Consider the following 22975-nt stretch of genomic DNA (forward strand, 5'->3'; position numbering starts at 1 on the left):
TGGTGTACCACCCATTTTTCCTCAGAGATATCACAAAACATGAAAATAACGATACAGGAGCAAGTTGAATATGGTGACTGTTTTCCTTAGCCCTTTCCAGCTTGTGGTGACCATTTTTGGTGTGTCAAACGCTAACGAAAAAGAAGGAACCGGAAGTGGTGGGAAAACGTCACTATTCTGCTCTTTCTAGCGTTCAACATGGCGCCCCAGGTAGACTAACTGGACACTTTAGCCAGCTACAACATGAGCTAACGAGCTGTTGCCAGTTTTACCTTTTTATCGTTTGGAATTAGTGTATACGTTTGATTAGCTAGCTAGTATGCAGGAACGTAACCCGTGTAAATAACTTACTCAACCGACAGATAAGGTGAAATAATGGAATCTCAAGGAATAGAACAGATGTTTGACTTCCAGCGGTAAGAACAAGATGTGTTGTTGTCAAGACAAGTATCTAACGTTAGCTAACTAGCAGCTAGATAAATTAGCTTATCAGTACTCCCATAGCAAACATTTTCCATAGTCTTGGCTGATCATAATCGGCTCTGGCTAGTAGCTAGCTAGGTCACAGTCTTCTTGCCTTCCATTTAGCTTGTTAGGTAGCAAAATTAGCCCAAAATATATCAGTATTGTTATGAACGACGTTAGCTAACTAGTTAGCTAGTATCTTGATTAGTATCAATAAGTAACATTAGTTTGCTAGTTAGTAGCCATCTAAGCAACACGATGCAGCTGTTATTCTTAACACGTTTAGCCAACTGACATTAGCTGTTTTATAATCTTGCTAATTTTTAATCTGTCCGATTGGACTCGGAATATTCTGCTTGACCATGACCACACTGAAAATCTGTGTTTTAAACAGGTTGCCAAACGATGGACTGGTCCTGTTGCTGGTATTGCTTTACTCTCCAGTTGGCCTGTGTTTGATGTTACTACGAATCTTCGTAGGTGCACATGTGTTTTTGGTGAGCTGTGCACTCCCAGACAGTCTTGCTAGAAGGTAAGGGTAGTTTTGCATTATTGACTAACAGTTGAAGGTTGACTCAGCAATATAATGTCATCATACACCTTGGGCTGACTTCCTGCTTATAATAAAACCAACATCTGACTAGACTGCAACAATTGGCTTCTCCCAATATGGGAAGAAGAGTGCACATTTGGAGGAGCCAATTGTGGGAAGTATTGGCAGATTTGGAATAGTTTTTTAAATGGAACCTTTATTTAACTAGGCAAGTCAGTTAAGAAAAAAATCTTATTTACAATGACGGCCTACCGGGGAACAGTGGGTTAACTGCCTTGTTCAGGGGCAGAATGACAGATGTCAGCTTGGGGATTCGATCCAGCAATCTTTCAGTTACTGGTCCAACGCTCCAACCACTAGGCTACCTGCCGCCTTAGAGTTCATGTAGTATTTCTCAGTTTCAAAACATATTCTCCTGTTTCGTGCTTACGGAATATAACTCAAAGCCTTCTTCCTGTTCCAGATTCATTGTGAGAGTAATGTCCTCAGTCCTTGGTATGCACGTGAGACAGAACAGCCCACGTTTAAGAGACAAAAGCACAAAACTGTACATTTGCAATCACGTGACCCAGTTTGACCACAACATTGTCAATCTTCTGACCTCGTGCAATACAGTGAGTATTTTGGTTGATGAAGTGAAGCTATTTATAGTGTTGCATTTTGAGCTCCTGGAGTTGTGCTTGCCCAACCGAACAAAGATCTCTGTCTAGAGATGCAGCTGCATTGACTCAACCGTTGGCCATCAACCAGTGTTTATTTATTTTGACCTTGTCATGTGACCTGTGCTCCTCTGCTCAGCCCATGCTGGAGGACTCTGCGGGCTTCGTGTGTTGGGCCAGAGGCTTTATGGAGCTGGGTGCCATATCGGGCCAGGATGAGATGGAGTCCCTCAGGAGATACTGCTCCTCTCCAGGAACTCTGCCCCTGCTCCTCTTCCCTGAGGAGGACACAACCAATGGGCGCGCTGGCCTGCTCAAGTTCAGGTGAGTCACAATACACTGCATTTTTCCTGTCCTCAAGTGTATTGAGTTCTGTCTGTCACTCTATTTGTTTTTGAAGTTGGTTTCTTAAAACCAAGAGTATCACTGCTAGAGGTCGACCGATTAATCGGAATGGCCGATTAATTAGGGCCGATTTCAAGTTTTCATAACAATCGGAAATCGGTATTTTTGGATGCCGATTTGGCCGATTAAAAAAAATATATATATGTATATATATATAAAAATATTAAAAAATAAAATATATATATATTATTACATTATTTATTTTTTTAGACCTTTATTTAACTAGGCAAGTCAGTTAAGAACACATTCTTATTTTCAATGACGGCCTAGGAACGGTGGGTTAACTGCCTTGTTCAGGGGCAGAATGACAGATTTTTACCTTGTCAGCTCAGGGATTCAATCTTGCAACCTTACGGTTAACTAGTCCAACGCTCTAACCACCTGCTTTACATTGCACTCCACGAGGTTACGCGAATGCAGTAAGAAGCTAAGGTAAGTTGCTAGCTAGCATTAAACTTATCTTATAAAAAAACAATCAATCAATCATAATCACTAGTTAACTACACATGGTTGATGATATTACTAGTTTATCTAGCCTGTCCTGCGTTGCATATAATCGCTTAGGTTCACGTTGCTCCAACCATAAACATCAATGCCTTTCTTAAAATCAATACACAAGTATATATTTTTAAACCTGCATATTTAGTTAATGTTGCCTGCTAACATGAATTTCTTTTAACTAGGGAAAATGTGTCACTTCTCTTGCAAACAGAGTCAGGGTATATGCAGCAGTTTGGGCCGTCTGGCTCGTTGCGAACTGTGAAGACTATTTCTTCCTAACAAAGACAGCCGACTTCGCCAAACAGGGGATGATTTAACAAAAGCGCATTTGCGAAAAAAGCACAATCGTTGCACGACTGTACCTAACCATAAACATCAATGCCTTTCTTAAAATCAATACACAGAAGTATATATTTTTAAACCTGCATATTTAGCTAAAAGTAATCCAGGTTAGCAGGCAATATTAACCAGGTGAAATGGTGTCATTTTGCGTTCATTGCACGCAGTCAGAGTATATGCAACAGTTTGGGCCGCCTGGCTCGTTGCGAACTAATTTGCCAGAATTTTAAGTAATTATGACATAACACTGAAGGTTGTGCAATGTAACAGGAATAACGTTTTGTTTTCGAGATGATTGTTTCCGGATTCGACCATATTAATGACCTAAGGCTCGTGTTTCTGTGTTATTATGTTATAATTAAGTCTATGATTTGATAGAGCAGTCTGACTGAGCGATGGTAGGCACCAGCAGGCTCGTAAGCGTTCATTCAAAATAGCACTTTCGTGCGTTTTGCCAGCAGCCCTTCGCAATGCATTGCGCTGTTTATGACTTCAAGCCTGTCAACTCCCAAGATTAGGCTGGTATAACCGATATGAAATGGCTAGCTAGTTAGCCGGGTGCGCGCTAATAGCGTTTCAAACATCACTCGCTCTGAGACTTGGAGTAGTTTTTTCCCTTCCTCTACATGGGTAACGCTGCTTCGAGGGTGGCTGTTGTCGATGTGTTCCTGGTTCGAGCCCAGGTAGGAGCGAGGAGAGGGACGGAAGCTATATTGCTACACTGGCAATACTAAAGTTCCTATAAGAACATCCAATAGTCAAAGGTATATGAAATGCAAATCGTATATAGAGAAATAGTCCTATAATAACTACAACCTAAAACATCTTACCTGGGAATATTGAAGACTCATGTTAAAAGGAACCACCAGCTTTCATATGTTCTCATGTTCTGAGCAAGGAACTTAAACGTTAGCTTTTTTACATGGCACATATTGCACTTTTACTTTCTTCTCCAACACTTTGTTTTTGCATTATTTAAACCAAATTGAACATGTTTCATTATTTATTTGATGCTAAATTGATTTTATTGATGTATTATATTAAGTTAAAATAAGTGTTCATTCAGTATTGTTGTAAATGTCATTATTACAAATAAATAAATACAATTGCAAAAATCGGCCGATTAATCGGCATCAACTGTTTTTTTTTTGGTTCTCCAATAATCGGTATCGGCGTTGAAAAATCATAATCGGTCGATGCTTAAAGCATCATGTGCATATCAATGCTTTCTATGGGGTTTATCCTATGCTTAAGACAAATAATCAAAAACAAAGAATCTATCTGCCCTCTTTGTATAGGGGAGAGTGGGGTAAGTTGAGCCTAAGGGTTAGTTGAGCCACCCTTTGTTTCTAGGAAACCATACACAAAATTAATAATGTGACCAAATATTTAGGAAGAGGTCATTTCATTCAGTCTGTGAAGGAAGAAGCCACATGGGAAAAGTGGTAAGCAAGTTTGGTCCAAAAAACGGATTTTCATAAAGTCCAATTAATTTAAGTTATAGGTTTCATGATGCTTGTGTTTAAGTGATTGATGTTAACCGTTAATTCGGGGTTTCCCAAACTCTGTCCTCTGGACCCCAAGGGGTGCACATTTTGGTTTTTGCCCTACCACTACACAGCTGATTCAAATAATCAACTAATCATCAAGCTTTGTTGATGTGAATCAGCTGTGTAGTGTTAGCACAAACAACTAAAGCCATGAACCCCATGGGGTCCCAAAGATCAAGTTTGGGAAACGCTGTGTTCATTGGTTAGCCGCCGAAAATACATTTGACCGGTCATGCTTATCGGTCTATAGGTGCATTTGCATTATTTAGTGGAATTAAATCGGCGTGTGTATTTTCATTAGTGGAATTAAATCGGCGTCTGTTTTCGTTAGTCATCATGTATGTTATTTATCACATGCGTACAGAGCCTAGTTTGAAGAGCGGAATAGCCTACCATCTGTCAGACAGCACGAGAGTAGCTCCTCATAAAGCCTGTAGACTACTGGAGTGAAACGTGTTTTTGGAAGCCCAGTCATTGTGCAACAAATGACTATTCTAAATGCAATCGCATGTTAACTGTTTTGATGGTCACGATTTAAAGAGCTATTTTTATTTCTCAATCTCAACTCGTAATTAAAGCACGTCTCCCATTTACCATTCGAGTGCAAAGGCTATAGTCAACAGTAGGCAGGCTATCAGCGCGTCAGCCACCACTTTGTATTGTGAGCTTGAGGCAGTACAATGTATTGTGAGCTTGAGGCAGTATAATTGTTTAAATCCTGAAAGTTTTACTTTACTGTAAATGAGGCATGTCTTACCTTGCTTCAAATTAGCCTAGTGAAAATCCAACCGTAGAAACGTGGAGGCAATTATTTAATAGAATTCCTCATGCCATAAACCAGCATTTCTCTCCTGTTGGTTTTCATATCAACTTTCCTTCATTCTCCGGAATCAAACGAACAGTCCTAGTCATATTAGCAACTCATCCTAGTTGTTGCTATTAGATTCTCTTCTTTCTAAATTTGTAGCCAAGATTTTAATCTCTGTCACATGGAACCACTCGCATTAGGTGCGCACTTAATGAAACATGTTAATTCCTTGTATGCATACATAATAATTTCTGTTGGTCACGCAATTTTACTGTTTAGGAATTTTTATTTACTGTTATTTGGCCGGTTAATGAGGGTCGTATAGTCGGCAGCAAAATTGACAGATATGCACCCCTAATCTAAACCAAAGTAGATCATTTTAAGATTGATTTATACATCAGTTGGGGTCTCTACTAGTATTCAAACTCTAGGTGGCATTCTGCCTTCTCCCTACAGTTCTCAGCGGTTAGCTTCGCCCACGACTGGCTCATGTAAACTACAATCCCCACGCTGTGTTTTAACGTTTAGAAATGTCAATAATCATCGCTTGCGATACGGCTTTCTAAACATATGACCCTTATCTTTCATTAGCGAGGAAGGATCATTCAAATAAGAAATATACACTTACTGTAGCAGTTTTGCACTGCTCCATACAGCTATACATACATCAGACAACTACACTTCCACTACACTTCCAGAGTTAAGCTTACACACAGGCGTTTGGAGCACGCTAGATGGCTAATTAACACAGGTGCTCTCCTCTGTTTTCCGTAAACAAGCGCTGTAACATGGAGATATGGCCGTGCGGGAACACTAACCCTATAAAGGTGTGTATAAATTTTAACCTTTTTGTTTTTAGAAAATTAGTTCTCGCTTATATGAAAGATATGGTCCTTATGCTTCTTAAACCGTACCACAAGCAATGCGTGTTAATGTTCAGACCGAGCGCCGGGGCTCTTAACAAAAATTCCCTGTGCAGAAGACGCCTTCGTCCAATTACTTTTATGTGTAATGGAACTGAGAGTCATCAAGGCCTAGGGTCTCTATAAACTACAATATGAGGTCCTAAACCTAGCATGAAAGTACATCCTTGTACCTTTTTTGTGGGCTAATATAATCAACATTTTTGCCTTGGGGTACAGTGAGCCAATGGCTACCGTACCCCATAAGAATTATGATTACATTTTGTCAGTTATATGCATAATATTTTTGCAATGTGTCATGCATATGAACTCAAGATATTGTATTTTTATTGTTACAGAGCAGACATCATCATGCCCCGTGTATACAAATGTAAAACAAGCAGGAGTCTAGCCCCCCTTGAGGTTCTTGAGAGAGCAGCCAAGGAAGGAAGTAAGAGAAGGGAAGATGTCCATTCAAGCAGCAGCAAAGGATGAACAAATAGACTGAATTGACAGTAAAGAGATGCATTGACAAAAAAAAGAAAACAAACATGTACCTGTATGAAAGAGAGGCTATGACAGAGTAGCAGAGGCACACAAGGTCTTATCTGATGACATGGAGTCTGAGCTTGCTAAACATATCAAGAATCTTGCGGATCAGTTTCATGGTCTTAGTAGCTTCAAATGCAAAGAACTAGCCTACAAATTGGCACATCGAAACCACATACCTGTCCCAGACAACTTGTCAAGAAATGGAAGGGTAAGTGATATTGAACAGAGAGCTCTATATCTGAATGTAGGCATACATTTAAGATATACGATATACCACACCCCCATTCCATGAATTCAACTTTGACCAACCAGCACCATCACCCTTTGTCAAAGGACACAACCACCCACTTACCCCAAGGCGGCTCAACATACCCTGTCCCTATGCTCAGCTTACCCCACACCAGGGGTAAGTTGTGCCAAGAGAATAACTTTTTTAAACTGTTATGTTTACATTAATTATGATTATTTCCAGGGATACAACATCCTGAAATATTTGTAGATATCTTTGTTACAAAGAACACTACATTTCCCTTGACATAGTGATGCTGAATGTAAAAAAAGTGTGTGTGTGTGTATATATATATATATATACACACACAACACACACACTGCTCAAAAAAATAAAGGGAACACTTAAACAACACAATGTAACTCCAAGTCAATCACACTTCTGTGAAATCAAACTGTCCACTTAGGAAGCAACACTGATTGACAATAAGTTTCACATGCTTTTGTGCAAATGGAATAGACAACAAATAGACAATGGAATAGGAAATTATAGGCAATTAGCAAGACACCCCCAATAAAGGAGTGGTTCTGCAGGTGGTGACCACAGACGACTTCTCAGTTCCTATGCTTCCTGGCTGATGTTTTGGTCACTTTTGAATGCTGGCGGTGCTTTCACTCTAGTGGTAGCATGAGACGGAGTCTACAACCCACACAAGTGGCTCAGGTAGTGCAGCTCATCCAGGATGGCACATCAATGCGAGCTGTGGCAAGAAGGTTTGCTGTGTCTGTCAGCATAGTGTCCAGAGCATGGAGGCGCTACCAGGAGACAGGCCAGTACATCAGGAGACGTGGAGGAGGCCGTAGGAGGGCAACAACCCAGCAGCAGGGACCGCTACCTCCGCCTTTGTGCAAGGAGGAGCACTGCCAGAGCCCTGCAAAATGACCTCCAGCAGGCCACAAATGTACATGTCTGCTCAAACGGTCAGAAACAGACTCCATGAGACTGGTATGAGGGCCCGACGTCCACAGGTGGGGGTTGTGCTTACAGCCCAACACCGTGCAGGACGTTTGGCATTTGCCAGAGAACACCAAGATTGGCAAATTCGCCACTGGCGCCCAGTGCTCTTCACAGATGAAAGCAGGTTCACACTGAGCACATGTGACAGAGTCTGGAGACGCCGTGGAGAACGTTCTGCTGCCTGCAACATCCTCCAGCTTGACCGGTTTGGCGGTGGGTCAGTCATGGTGTGGGGTGGCATTTCTTTGGGGGGCCGCACAGCCCTCCATGTGCTCGCCAGAGGTAGCCTAACTGCCATTAGGTACCGAGATGAGATCCTCAGACCCCTTGTGAGACCATATGCTGGTGCGGTTGGCCCTGGGTTCCTCCTAATGCAAGACAATGCTAGACCTCATGTTGCTGGAGTGTGTCAGCAGTTCCTGCAAGAGGAAGGCATTGATGCTATGGACTGGCCCGCCCGTTCCCCAGAACTGAATCCAATTGCGCACATCTGGGACATCATGTCTCGCTCCATCCACCAACGCCACGTTGCACCACAGACTGTCCAGGAGTTGGCGGGTGCTTTAGTCCAGGTCTGGGAGGAGATCCCTCAGGAAACCATCCGCCACCTCATCAGGAGCATGCCCAGGCGTTGTAGGGAGGTCATACAGGCACGTGGAGGCCACACGCACTACTGAGCCTCATTTTGACTTGTTTTAAGGACATTACATCAAAGTTGGATCAGCCTGTAGTGTTGTTTTCCACTTTAATTTTGAGTGTGACTCCAAATCCAGACCTCCATGGGTTGATAAATTGGATTTCCATTGATTGTTTTTGTGTGATTTTGTTGTCAGCACATTCAACTATGTAAAGAAAAAAGTATTTAATAAGATTATTTCATTCACTCAGATCTAGGATGTGTTATTTTAGTGTTCCCTTTATTTTTTTGAGCTATATATATATACTACTTACCCCACTCTCGCCATCACAAATACATTTTCTAGTTTTCACCAGTAGGACAGAGAACTATTGCTATTAGCAACTTAAATGGTTAGTGATTTATTAGCAGGTGATTAGAGGAGAATCTGTCCTGAGCAGAATGCCAACACTGCTATAGGCTGCCTCTGTACTGCCCGTGTATTACTGGTGCTAAGAGCTACTGAGCAAATCAACCTGTTTTCTCTCCCTCAGCTCCTGGCCTTTCTCCTTGACTGATTCCATTCAGCCTATGGCCTTGCAAGTGAAGAGACCTTTTCTAGCTCTGGTAATACGATCAAAACTAAACTGCCTCTTTGTCATATTTTAAAAGCAATGTGGCATATTTAGCAATATACATTTGGTGAAAGTTTTTGTTTTAAAGAGTTGGGCTTTCAAGGGAAGACAACTGTTGTTTCTTCAGTCTTGTTGAATAGACTCGTAATATATGGTAGATAAGTGGGTGTGCATTTAAATGGGAGGAGCAAGTTCCACACTAAACGTCATTTTTATAGAAATTCTAAGAAAGTGTGACATTATTTCCTTTATAGTTTTTATTTTTTGAAACACCACTCGTATATTAGAGTTGATCAAGCCATCAATTTGTCCAACAGTCCATAGGAAGACCTGTAAAATTGTTTTGCACACCGCTGGTAGACTAAATATGATTTTGTGTTGTTGATTTGTCACTATCAGTCTTAACATATTTCTGTCAGACACATGCAGAGGATTTCCTGTAATGAAAGCGCTAATGCAGTTTGTTCCTCTTTCTCCAGAGCACGCCAGACTCCTTCTGGCTGACAGAACTGTTGTGGACCTTTTTCGTCCCATGTACAGTGTACCATGTAAGGTACTAAATAATTACTGTCTCTTACTACTTGTCATTTTCCGGGTTCTGGTTGGACCTTGTAATAGTGTAGAATTGATATTTGACAACTTTTATTTGTCCTTAAAGTCCACTCCATTACTCATTAAAAAATCCCCTTAGAATTAGCAGTGGTTTGTCCTAGATATGTGACGCTCTTGCCATTTCAGAGTTAATGTTTAGTCAGCGTCAGCAGTACAATTCCTAGTGAAAGTCAACACACTTCACATTTTGCTGCCTTAAAATGAAATCTTAAGGGATTACATTGGATTTTTTTCCTACAGATCTAAACATCCTACTCCACATTTCCTAAATGAAATAATATAACATTTTCCAAATTAATAATAAAAAACAATTGGATATGTCTTCACCCCCCCAGAGTTAATACTTGGTGGAAACACCTTTGGCAGCCATTATAGCTGTGAATCATATTCAATAAGATTCTACCAACTATGCACAACCCTTAGGTCAACATACAGTACAGTTTTTGAATGACTACCTCATCTCTGTACCCACACACATACAATTATCTGTAAGGTCCCTCAGACAAACAGTGAATTTCAAACACGGATTCGAACACCAAGGTGTGCCTCGCAAAGAAGGGCACCTATTGGTAGATGGGTATAAAAGAAATTAGCTTGCGTCAATAAGAATTCAACCCCTTTGTTATAGCAAGCCTAAATCATTTCAGGAGTAAAACTGTGCATAACAAGTCACATAATAAGTTGCATGGACTCATTCTGTGTGCAATAAATGTATTTAACATGATTTTTGAATGACTACCTCATCTCTGTACACTACACATACAATTATCTGTAAGGTCCCTCAGTCAAGAAGTGAATTTCAAACACAGATTCGACCACAAAGACCAGGGAGGTCTCGCTAAGAAGGGCATGTATTGGTAGATGGGTAAAAATGAACAAAGCACACATTGAATATCCCTTTGACCATTGTGAAGTTATTAATTACACTTCGGATGGTGTATTTAAATAATAATAATAATTTTAACCTTTATTTAACTAGGTAAGTCAGTTACGAACAAATTCTTATTGATCTGTACACAGTCACTACAAAGATACAAGCGTCCTTCCTAACTCCGTTTCCGGAGACGAAGGAAACCCCTCAGGGAGGCCGACGGTAACTAAACAGTTACACACTTTAATGGCTTTGATAGGAGAACTGAGGATAGATCAACAACATTGTAGTTACTCCATAATACTAGCCTAACTGACAGAATGAAAAGAAGGAAGCCTGTGCCGAATAAAAAAAATATTCCAAAACATGCATCCTGTTTGCAACAAGACACTAAACTAATTTTGCCTTCATATGTGGCAAAGCAAGTAACTTTCTGTCCTGAATTCAAAGTGTTATGTTTGGGGAAAATCCAATAAAAAAAGTACCACTCTCCATATTTAAGCATAATGGTACAGTAGATGCATCATGTTATGGGTATGCTTGTAGTCATTATGGACTAGGTAGTTTTTCAGGTTAAAAAAATAAACATAATGGAGCTAAGCACAGGCAAAATCCTAGATGAAAACCTACTTCAGTCTGCTTTCCACCAGACACTGGGATATTAATTTACCTTTCCGCAGGACAATAACCTAAAACACAACGCCAAATCTACACTGGAGTTGCTTACCAAGAAAACGGTGACTGTTCCTGAGTGGCCGGGTTAGTTTTGACTTAAATCACCTTGAAAAGCTATGGCAAGACCTGAAAATGGTTGTCCAGCAATGATCAATAACCAATTTGACAGAAATAATAATAATAATAATGTGCCAATATTATACAATCCAGGTGTGCAAGTCTCTTAGAGACTTACCCAGAAAGACTCGCAGCTGTAATCGCTGCCAAAGGTGATTCTAACATGTATTGACTCAGAGGTGTGAATACCTATGTAGAGACATTACTGTATTTAATTGTCAATAATTTCGCTAACATTTCTAAAAACGCATGTTTTCACTGTCATGGGGTATTGTGTGTAGATGGTTGAGAGAAAAAAATAAATGTATCTATTTTGAATTCAGGCTGTAACACAACAAAATGTGGAATAAGTAAAGGGGTATGAATACTTTGGTCGAAATGTCTCGAGCTCAGTTTGGTTGGGAGTCATTGATAGAAAGCAATTTTCAAACCTTGTCTCTGATTTGCATGCACATTTAAGTCAGGACTGAGACTTGACCACTCAGGAACACTCAACATCTCTTGAAGCCATTCTGGTGCGTCTTTGGCATTAACGTGTAATTGTCCCACGGAAAAATAAAACTGGTATGCTCCTTTCATATTTATTTTGATCCTGACAAACTCCCCAGTCCCTAAATGGCAAATTTCTTTGCCGTGTTGTCTTGCAGTATTACTTAATGGCCGTGTTGCAAACAGAATGGATGATTTGAAGTGTTTTTTTTTTTTTTAAAGGCCAGTAATGTGGGGTGAATGCAATCTTCTGTATTTTAAAATATTGACAGCATCATGTTATGGGTATGCTTGTCACCGGCAGGGACTGTGGAGTTTGTCAGGATCAAAATAAATATGAAAAGAGCAAAGCCCAAATAAAAAGTTAAAGGAAACCCTGTTGTGGTCTTCTGAAAACGTAACCCTGGTATAGACCAATATGTGTTCAGTGTTCTTGAATGGTTCATTCTCAGTCCTGACTTAAATCTGCTTGAAAGTCAGAGACGAGGTTGGAATATTACTGTCCATCAATGATCCCCAACCTTATTTACTTAGCTTGAGCAATTTTGACAAAAACAATGGCTTTACGTTGCCCAAAGGTGGTGCAAGGTTGGTAGAATCTGATTCAAAATGATTCACAGCTGTAATGGCTGCCAAAGGTGCTTCCACCAAGTATTAACTCTGGGGCAGGTGAAGACGAACGCAATCAATACATTTCGGTTTTTTTTATTAATTAGAACCATTTTCTATAATTTTTCTTTCACTTTGAAAATGTGGAGTAGGTTGTGTAGATCGGTAGGAAAGGAATCCAATTGAATCCCTTTATTTCATTTTAAGGCAGTAAAATGTGAAGACTATGCAAGCGGTATGTAGACTTTCACTAGCGACTGTGTGTTGTCATAACTTTTCAATCAGCTTGATTAGAGGTAGAAGCAAGTTTACATCAAGGGGTAAGTTTAAGTTTACTATCACTGCTCACAAAGCTTGTAGAGATCCTGTTTCGTTTACTTTCACAGATGGCTCCCCCCTGTGTCGAGACAAGACGAAGAATCCGTTCAAGAGTTTGCCAACAAAATCCAAGGGGTATAAAATCTTACACACTTGTTCTGCAACGCCTTCTGTTCCCTAATGCCCACATTGTATCCAACAAAACCAGTATGTATCTTATTGAAGGATAATGCATATTGCAAGTTATCACAAAGCACCCAATTCCAGGCTCTGAGCTTGTGATATTACAAAATTCTCAATGATATGGAACACTTAAGCGAGTGGTTATTCGATTGTCCTCTGATTGGTCTTTGTGCTGTCCATTTTCAGCTCCTAGCCACCGAGCTCGGCGTGGTCTCAACACAGATTACCAAAGCAGACAAAGCCGAGCACGTGAAAAGGAAACGGCACGTTGCACCACACACTACAACCTCAAGTAAGAGCCCTGGAGAAACCTTCCCTGACAAAGCTCCTCTTACAGCATGGTCTTGGTGCAAGTTATGCTCACTTGGAGGTGGTTGGGACCGTCAGTGATGGTGTGTATTTGCTGCTGTCTGTGTCCAGATTTGGGTGCCAGACCACCTCCTATGGGCTTCATGGTCCGCAGCTCTGGGGTGGAGGAGCTCAGGATCAGCAGGATGGCCCAGCAGGTGAAGGAGGTTCTGCCTGACATCCCCCTCGGCGTCATCACCAGAGACCTGGGTACGCCAATCCTTCATTTCCGCTTTGCATTTCCAGTGCAGTGACAGAGAATTTGAAATGGTGACGAGCAGTGCACCAATTCAAGTCGCATGTGCATTTCATTGTGAAATGGAGTGGTAATACTTGACTTGAAACCAGTGCCATAACGCGTTATGACAAGGTCAACCTGTTTTAAAATACGATCATAACACTATCATGATGCATATTTAGACCTGTTGTGACATATATTGTGTTATTTTATGGCTGGTTATGACACCTACATTTTTTATTTAACCTTTAACTAGGCAAGTCAGTACATAAGTGTGTAAAAACCTACAGAAGGCAATTCCATTACACCATAGCCTACTTGTCAACATTATGTTTATGTTATATGCTTTAAAAAATTGTTTAACCATATTAAGTTATCATTGTAACTGCACACGTTGATGTCAGACATGCGCCTACCCCAATGCTCTGTTGCTGATGACTGGGACGAATACAGGAGCAGATTTCAGGAGCAGGACAAGACACCCTCTTTTTGACTGATGACTGATATAAGGGCATGTACGTGATAGGCCTATCTGGTTTATATAGTTATGATGGTCATAATGCTTCTTGACAGTGTCAAAGTGTTTTCTACAAGTTATTTAAAATCAAATGAAAAAACATGACCGTAAATAGTTCATTACAACAAAGGATTTAAGAAACAAACTTTCAACCGAAAGCTTTATTCAAATGAAACATTCTTATGTAGGTGTCATAACCAGCCATACAATAGTGCAATATATGTCACAACTGGTGTAAATATATGGGTTATGACAGTGTTATGACCATATTATGACAGGTTGTCAACTGCTATGACATGGTTACTACTGTCGTAATGTGTTATGACACTGGGTTTCAGGTAAAGTGTTACCAATGGAGTTTGCATTAGGATCAATGGGAGAAAAAGGCACAGTAGCATGCAGCGTTTCCCAAACCTTTTCCCTTACCCTTTGTACAGTGCAAACCAACTGCGTGGATACCACTATCACTAACCTGCTGGAGAGCACTGAGGAGTTTCCATTGGAGGCCACAGGCGGAGCCACATCTGCACCAGGCCCATCCTGGAGGTCCCTCTCCGTTTCAGCTACACCTGCTCCCACCATTAAGGTTTGCCAATCATCTAAATGATGTCTTAAGTCTACTGGTAGTCTACACTGAATGTACAAAACATTAGGAACACCTGCTCTTTCCATGACAGACTGAACAGGTGAAAGCTATGATCCCTTATTGATGTCACTTGTTAAATCCACTTCAATCAATGTAGATGAAGGGGAGGAGACAGGTTAAAGAAGGATTTTTAAGCCTTGAGACAATTGAGACATGGATTGTGAATGTGTGCCATTCAAAGGGTGAATGGGCAAGACAAAATATTTAAATGCATTTAAATGGTGTATAGTAGTAGGTGCCAGGTGCACCGGTTTGAGTGTGTCAAGAACTGCAACACTCCTGGGTTTTTCACGCTCAACAGTTTCCTGTGTGTATCAAGAATGGTCCACCACCCAAAGGACATCCAGCCAACTTGACACAACTGTGGGAAGCATTGGAGTCAACATGGGCCAGCATCCCTGTGGAATGCATTCAACACCAAGTAGAGTCCATGTCCTGATGAATTGAGGCTGTTCTGAGGGCAAAAGGGGGTGCAACTCAATATTGGGAAGGTGTTCCTAATGTTTTTGTACCCTCAGTGGTTATTACCTTGCCAGCAAAGTAATTGAGGTATCATCTTGCTACACTATTCTATTTATCAGGAGCTTGCTGTATAGTCAGATTTTGTTGATTTTGACCCATAGCCTGCTGCCAAGTCTTTTGGGAAATCGCCAGTAGACCGACACATGTCCCTACAAGAGAGGAAGGAGGCCATGTATGAGTTTGCAAGAAGGTGAGATCAAAGCTGCTATTCAGTCTTGGATTGATTTTAATTTCACCCACCCATAAAATTGACACATTTGGCCTTACATTTTACACTCGTCGTTATTGTCCACCTGTCAACTCTGTTAGTTGTTCCCGCCTTCCTTTCCTCTAGACGCTACATCGAGAAGCATGGACTGGAGCAGGACGACAACCTCTGAACAAGATCTGATCGCTGGGAAATGTGTTAGGAATGATGTTTGTTAAAATCAAATAATTGTACAGACAATAATTGTACAAGAGTGTATGGAGAGTTGAACAGAGGGTTTTTGTTGAGCCACACGTACTGGAGGAAAACCTTCTGAAGACTTCAATGGATTTTCTTTATTTTTTATTTGCTTGCATGGAAATCATGCATGTGTATTTTTAATTCTTTCTCCCAGCAAAAATATTATTTTGATAACAATTTGTATTAAGACCCAGTGACCATAAAACATCTCATTCGTTTTTATAATGGCCGAGGTTATGATAACAAAGTCCATCTTGCTCTGCTTTCAGAGAAGCCACATCAGCTCGTAGGTTCATTATGATTCGACAGTACTTGTTTCTGCAGTATGAACTTTTAAAGTTAATAAATTTCATAATTTATAAATGCAGGAGATTGACTTGGCTAGAATCACAATTCCTCTTTGGATTTACCCTGGCATGACTCAATTAGTCATAAAATCCAATTTTACAAAAGAGTAAATACATGTGTATAACTGTTGGGGATTGTCAAGTCAGAAACCCAACTATAACAAACTATCTGTTAAGCAACTGCTTGCTAAGCTTAGGGTGAAGTTTAGAATAAGGGTTAAGGTTAGAGCTAGAGTAAGTGAATAGTTGAAATGTTACTCATCGTCTGTAGAGCATCTACAAATAAAGGGTTGCTGACAAATGTTTAATAGTCAGATGAAACAATATGAGATAGAGGAGTTATACTTGTGTAGGCGTGGCCTCCTCCTGCCCTGAGGCCCAGGGTTTTGTGGCGCAGGGAGTGTATCATTAGCGTCTATACAGCAGGATCATAGGGCCGAGACCCCCTTCAGCTGTTCTGATTCGCTCTCCTACAGTTCTTTGGGAAGTAGGCCACTAACACAATACGTCACCAACAGACATCTGCTCCGTTATGGGCCAGGCACCGTGGCAGTATCATGTCGTGGATGTACAGTACCAGTCAAAAGTTTGGACACACCTCCTCATTCAAGGGATTTTCTTTATTTTTGTGTTTGTCAGTGTTGTAGAATAATTGTGAAGATGTCAAAACTATGAAGTAACACATGGAATCATGTAGTAACCAAAAAAGTGTTAAACAAATCAAAATATATTTGAGATTTAAAGTAGCCACCCTTTGTCTTGATAACAGCTTTGCATACTCTTGGCATTCTATTCAACCAGCTTCTTGAGGTAGTCACCTGGAATGCATTTCAATTAACAGGTGTTCCTTGTTCATGTGTGGAATTCCTTTCCTTAATGCATTTGAGCCAATCAGTTGTGTTGTGACAAGGTAGGGGTGGGAAACGGAAGATAACCCTATTTGGTAAAAGACAAAGTCCATATTATGGCAAGAACAGCTCAAATAAGCAAAGAGAAACGACAGTCCATCATTACTTTAAGACAAGAAGGTCAGTCAATGCGTAAAATGTCAGGAACTTTGAAAGTGCAGCCGCAAAAACCATCAAGCTCTATGATGAAACTGTCTCTCGTGAGGACCGCCACAGGAAAGGAAGACCCAGAGTTACCTCTGCTGTAGAGGAGAAGTTCATTAGAGTTACCAGCCTCAGAAATTGCAGCCCAAATTAATGCTTCACACAGTTCAAGTAACAGACACATCTCAAAATCAACTGTTCAGAGGAGACTGCGTGAATCAGGCCTTCATGGTTGAATTGCTGCAAAGAAACCACTACTAAAGGACAACAATAAGAAGAGATTTGCTTGAGCCAAGAAACACGAGCAATGGACATTAGACCGGTGGAAATCTGTCCTTTGGTCTGATGAGTCCAAATTTGAGATTTTTAGTTCCAACTGCTGTGTCTTTGTGAGACTCAGAGTAGGTGAACGGAGGATCTCCACATGTGTAGTAGGAGGAGGTGTAGTGCTGGTTTGCTGGTGACACTCAGTGATTTATTTAGAATTCAAGGCACACTTAACCAGCATGGCTACCACAGCATTCTGCAGAGATACACCATCTCATCTGGTTTGCACTTAGTGGGACTATAATTTGTTTTTCAACAGGAAAATGACCCAACACAACCCACAGGCTGTGTAAAGGCTATTTGACCAAGAAAGAGTGATGGAGTGCTGCATCAGATGACCTGGCCTCCACGATCACCTGACCTCAACCCAATTGAGATGGTTTGTGATGAGTTGGACCGCAAAGTGAAGGAAAAGCAGCCAACAAGTGCTCAGCATGTGTTGGAACTCTTCAAGACTGTTGGAAAAGCATTTCAGGCGAAGCTGGTTGAGAGAATGCCAAGAGTGTGCAAAGCTGTCAAGGTAGAGTGGCAACTTTCAAGAATCTAAAATATATTTTGTTTTGTGTAAAAAAAAAATGGTGTTATTTCATAGTTTTGATGTCTTCACTATTGTTCTATGTAGAAAATAGTAAAAATAAAGAAAAACCCTTGAATGGGTAGGTGTCCAATCTTTTCACTGGTACAGTATGTATCTCATAATCAAGGTAGAGGGAAGGGACCCAACACAACCCACAAGTAGGTCTATCTGAGATTTCAGCCTGACAATGGTTAGGGTAATGTTGCAGACTTTAAAAAATAACTGATATGATGTGGAACCTTTTAACGTGAACAATGATACGTGATTTATAACTCTTATAAATTAGAAGACTGTCTTGAAGATTGCATGTAAAGACTTCAGCAAGAGTCCAAAAATGTAAAATAACCGTAACTCGTTCCCTGCGTTATGCCTCCACGAAAATTGACCAAATCAAAGGTGAAATTATATAAATATGGCTATTGATTATTTCTCCCTTATTAGTGGAGATATGTTTCGTGATACAAAAATTCAGATTGAATGCTACACACTTGAACGAATGAATTCTGTCGCGATGACATGCTAGACTTTTGATAATATGCTAAACCTAATGCAATTTACAATCTGGAGGCCAAGATGTATTCTACTGTAGCCATTACTTTTATTCCCACTTCATTCTTTATGGTCCTATAATATTCATTCTATTAAGACACGTGATATCGTAGCGTTTCTGATCAGAATTCCACCAATCACGTCGCTTACAACGCGGGTACTGCGACCAAATGGACCAATAGGATTGCTATAAATTGACGCGAATTTAGAGCATGACCTAACAAATTTACTCTGGAGCAACAGTTTGACGATTGTAGCCGCTCAAAGAAGGAACTCCTTGAAAGTAGACTAAGTTTACTCTACGAACAAAATGAGGGAGATTGTTCATTTACAAGCTGGGCAGTGCGGTAATCAAATTGGCGCTAAGGTTTGTACACTTTAGGCTTTTAAATCCATGTCTTTTGATTGGGTTTAGAAGTATGATTTGTTTAAAAATAGTCTACGACCACGCTATATTGTATTCATTATATTTCAAATTGTGCCCGAGAAAATGTAACTATTGGGCACTTTTAAAATGGTATGTCTTGGATTGAAAACAATGTGGTCACTTTTTGCTCTTGGTTGGCTCAATTATTGTTTGGCGGAAAATATCACATCCCCTTAATTTATTATTTTCCTTCCCGTTTGTTCCAACAAGTCCAATGATTTTTGAAGAGGCATCAACTTGTTAACGGGGCAAACCTTCAGATCGACGCAGGGAGTCTAATTCAAGGGTGTTGGCCGCCCCGCGTTGAATCAGCGCGCGCAGTTGTAATATGGCTGGTTGTCTTGTTCAGCCTGGTGCGCTAAAACCTGCTCGCGCTCACTGCAACTATTATAGTTTAGGTTTACATATGCATATTTGTTTTTTCTAATACATCGAGCACTATTTCCCCTTTTTTTTTTTTTTTTAATTTTTTTGTCCATTTTAACAATAAGACACCGCAAAAAAATCGATGATTTAAAATGGTGCCAACTTTGGAAACCATTTTGTTTTTTGATGTAGTACTTGAATGAAGCAACAAAGCCGATTACTCTTTTTATTTTTTTTCAAAAATGTGTTTGCTTTTATTTAATTAGATTGTAAATATCTTAACTGAATTGACTATACATTTTCAGACTTATCAAAATGCATGCTTTGTCTTTAGTTCTGGGAGGTGATCAGTGATGAGCATGGCATTGACCCCACTGGAAGTTACCATGGGGACAGTGATCTTCAGCTGGAAAGGATTAATGTGTACTACAATGAAGCTTCAGGTGAGTTAGGTTGTGTGATGTAATGATCCACATTTGGTCTTTTAATCTGGCCATTGTCCAACTCTGGCTATACAAAATTCATGTCCTAGTTACTATTATAATTGTGGTAGAATGGGTTTTGAAAGGATGTCAATTTATTTTAAGTGCTCTTGTGTTGTCATTTCAGGTGGAAAGTATGTGCCACGTGCAGTGCTTGTGGACTTGGAGCCTGGGACCATGGACTCTGTGAGATCTGGACCATTTGGTCAGATCTTCAGGCCTGACAACTTTGTCTTCGGTAAGAAACTCTTGGCAGTTTGACTATAAATCAGCTTGGATGTTATCTGTGCCTGGATTCGTTGCATGTTACTACAGTACACCTTAATTACCTGACTACAGTCACCAGAGACAAACTGTCGGCATTGGTTACGTGAAACAAAGGGTTTCCATGTCGCTTAATTTGCTTTGTCATCCCTGACTTTAGTGTTTGCACAATCAATCACCAGGGCTCAGTTTTTCCATAACATCTCATCTTTGCAGTGACGTCCTACTTTTGTCCATTCCAGGTCAGAGTGGCGCTGGTAACAACTGGGCAAAGGGCCACTACACTGAGGGTGCAGAGCTAGTTGACTCTGTCTTGGATGTAGTGAGGAAGGAAGCTGAGAGCTGTGACTGCCTCCAGGGCTTCCAGCTCACCCACTCCCTGGGAGGTGGAACTGGCTCTGGCATGGGCACCCTGCTCATCAGCAAGATCCGTGAAGAGTACCCTGATCGCATCATGAACACTTTTAGTGTGGTGCCCTCCCCTAAAGTATCAGACACCGTGGTGGAGCCCTACAACGCCACCCTCTCAGTCCACCAGCTGGTAGAGAACACAGACGAGACCTACTGCATCGACAACGAGGCGCTCTACGACATCTGCTTCCGTACCCTTAAACTCACCACACCCACCTACGGAGACCTCAACCACCTGGTGTCTGCCACCATGAGTGGGGTCACCACCTGTCTCCGCTTCCCCGGCCAGCTCAACGCCGACCTGCGCAAACTGGCAGTCAACATGGTGCCTTTCCCCCGTCTCCACTTCTTCATGCCCGGCTTTGCACCTCTCACCAGCAGGGGAAGCCAGCAGTACAGAGCCCTGACAGTTCCAGAGCTCACTCAGCAGATGTTTGACTCTAAGAACATGATGGCAGCCTGCGATCCCCGCCACGGACGCTATCTTACCGTAGCCGCAGTCTTCCGCGGGCGCATGTCCATGAAAGAGGTGGACGAGCAGATGCTGAACGTACAGAACAAGAACAGCAGCTACTTCGTTGAATGGATCCCAAACAACGTCAAGACAGCAGTCTGTGACATTCCTCCCCGTGGCCTCAAGATGGCCGCCACCTTCATCGGCAACAGCACTGCCATCCAGGAGCTGTTCAAGCGCATCTCTGAGCAGTTCACAGCTATGTTCCGCCGTAAAGCTTTCCTCCATTGGTACACCGGAGAGGGCATGGATGAGATGGAGTTCACCGAGGCAGAGAGCAACATGAATGATCTGGTGTCTGAGTACCAGCAGTACCAAGATGCCACTGCAGAAGATGAGGGAGAGTTTGAAGAGGAGTTGGGTGAAGAGGAGATGGCTTAAATTGTTTTTTCCTTTTAAAACCTCTGACTAGTTTCTTCACATTTCCTGTATCTGGCAACCTTCAGCTGTACCTGTTTGTTTGGTTCACTTGCAATAAAAAAAAAAAAAGTAGTTCAACTTTTTTTTCCATTTTGCTTGTCATTCAATAAGACATGGGTAATGTAAAGGGGGTGGCAGGTAGCCTAGTGGTTAGAACTTTGGGCCAGTAACCAAAAGGTTGCTAGATCGAACCCCCGAGCCGACAAGGTAAAAATCTGCTCCCGTGTGGCTCAGTTGGTAGAGCATGGTGTTTGCAATGCCAGGGTTGTGGGTTCGATTCCCACGGGGGACCAGTACGGGGAAAATGTATGCATTCACTACTGTAAGTCGCTCTGGATAAGAGCATCTGCTAAATGACTAAAATGTAAATTACTTAATGGTGATTAGAGGTCAAATGGTATGTGTATTCAGACCCCTGGACTTTATTCACTTCTTGCTTTACAGCCTTCTAAAATTGAATAAAAAAAATGCACAATACCCCAAAGCAAAAAAAGGTTTAGAGACGATGTATTCCAGAAACATTTATGTAGGTATTCAGACCCTTGACTGAGTACTTTGCTGCACCTTTAGCAATGATTATAGCCTTGAGTCTTGGTTATGACGCTACAAGCTTGGCACAGCTGTGTTTGGGGAGTTTCTCCCATGCTCTGTCAGATTGGATGGGGAGCTTGGGCTCTGGTTGGGCCACTCAAGGACGTTAAGACTTGTCCCGATGCTTGTCTGTGTGCTTAGGGTTGTTCTGTTGGAAGGTGACCTTTGTCCCCAGTCTGAGGTCTTGAGTGCTCTGAAACAGTTTATCAAGGATATCTCTGTACTTTGCTCTATTCATCTTTCCTTTGATCTTGACTGTAGTCTCGCAGTCCCTGCTGCTTGAAAAACATCCCCACAGCATGATCCTGCCACCATGCTTCACTGTAGGGTGCCAGGTTTCCTCCAGATGTGACACTTGGCATTCAGGCCAAAGAGTTACATCTTGGTTTTGTCAGACCAGAGAATCTTGTTTCATGTTCTGAGTCCTTTAGGTGCCTTGTGGCAAACTTCAAACGGGCTGTCGTGCCTTTTACTGAGGAGTGGCTTTCGTCTGGCCATTATACCATAAAGGCCTGATTGGTGGAGTGCTGCAGAGATGGTTGTCCTTGAAGGTTTTCCCATCTCCACAGAGGAAGGCTGGAGCTCTGGTGACAATCAGGTTCTTGGTCACCTCCCTGACCAAGGCCCTTCTCCCCTGATTGCAAAATGTTCCTGGCAGACAGCTCTACAAAAAGTCTTGGGGGTTCCAAACTTCTTCCATTTAAGAACGATGGAGGCCACTGTTGTTGGGAACCTTCAATGCTATAGAACTTGTTTGGTACCCTTCCCCAGATCTGTGCCTTGACAAATTCCTTCAACCTCATGGTTTGGTTTCTGCTCTGACA

General features: G+C 41.4%; 2 protein-coding genes across 3 annotated transcripts; both read left to right on the forward strand.

The window, feature by feature from the left end:
- The first annotated feature begins 199 nt into the window (after window positions 1-199).
- aup1 (ancient ubiquitous protein 1) lies at window positions 200-16191 on the forward strand. The gene is made up of 12 exons (NM_001140332.1): window positions 200-416; window positions 860-997; window positions 1482-1632; window positions 1817-2001; window positions 9151-9223; window positions 9711-9784; window positions 12991-13057; window positions 13292-13397; window positions 13526-13663; window positions 14646-14794; window positions 15478-15566; window positions 15711-16191. The coding sequence occupies exons 1-12, from the start codon at window positions 376-378 to the stop codon at window positions 15754-15756; spliced, it is 1257 nt and encodes a 418-aa protein (NP_001133804.1). The 5' UTR covers window positions 200-375; the 3' UTR covers window positions 15757-16191.
- A 2619-nt stretch (window positions 16192-18810) lies between these two features.
- Window positions 18811-21638, forward strand: tbb2c (Tubulin beta-2C chain). 2 transcript variants are annotated; one of them, NM_001140841.2, is given in 5 exon segments: window positions 18918-19043; window positions 19804-19912; window positions 20079-20189; window positions 20458-20534; window positions 21393-21623. In NM_001140841.2, coding segments are annotated over 5 exon segments (483 nt in total). In that variant the 5' UTR covers window positions 18918-18986; the 3' UTR covers window positions 21522-21623.
- Window positions 21639-22975: the final 1337 nt, after the last annotated feature.

The sequence above is a fragment of the Salmo salar genome, chromosome 09 (genome assembly GCF_965601325.2).
Source record: "Salmo salar chromosome 09, fSalSal1, whole genome shotgun sequence".
Classification (NCBI taxonomy): Eukaryota; Metazoa; Chordata; class Actinopteri; order Salmoniformes; family Salmonidae; genus Salmo; species Salmo salar.

Bases quoted from the DNA above. Each gene is read 5' to 3' on its own strand.
- tbb2c (XM_014212152.3), top strand. From the start codon at position 18,987: ATGAGGGAGATTGTTCATTTACAAGCTGGGCAGTGCGGTAATCAAATT. The intron at 19,044-19,803 runs GTTTGTACACTT...CTTTGTCTTTAG, and splicing joins GTAATCAAATTGGCGCTAAG to TTCTGGGAGGTGATCAGTGA. The intron at 20,190-20,457 runs GTAAGAAACTCT...TGTCCATTCCAG, and splicing joins GCCTGACAACTTTGTCTTCG to GTCAGAGTGGCGCTGGTAAC.
- aup1 (NM_001140332.1), top strand. From the start codon at position 376: ATGGAATCTCAAGGAATAGAACAGATGTTTGACTTCCAGCG. The intron at 1,633-1,816 runs GTGAGTATTTTG...TCCTCTGCTCAG, and splicing joins TTCTGACCTCGTGCAATACA to CCCATGCTGGAGGACTCTGC. The intron at 13,398-13,525 runs GTAAGAGCCCTG...GTCTGTGTCCAG, and splicing joins ACCACACACTACAACCTCAA to ATTTGGGTGCCAGACCACCT.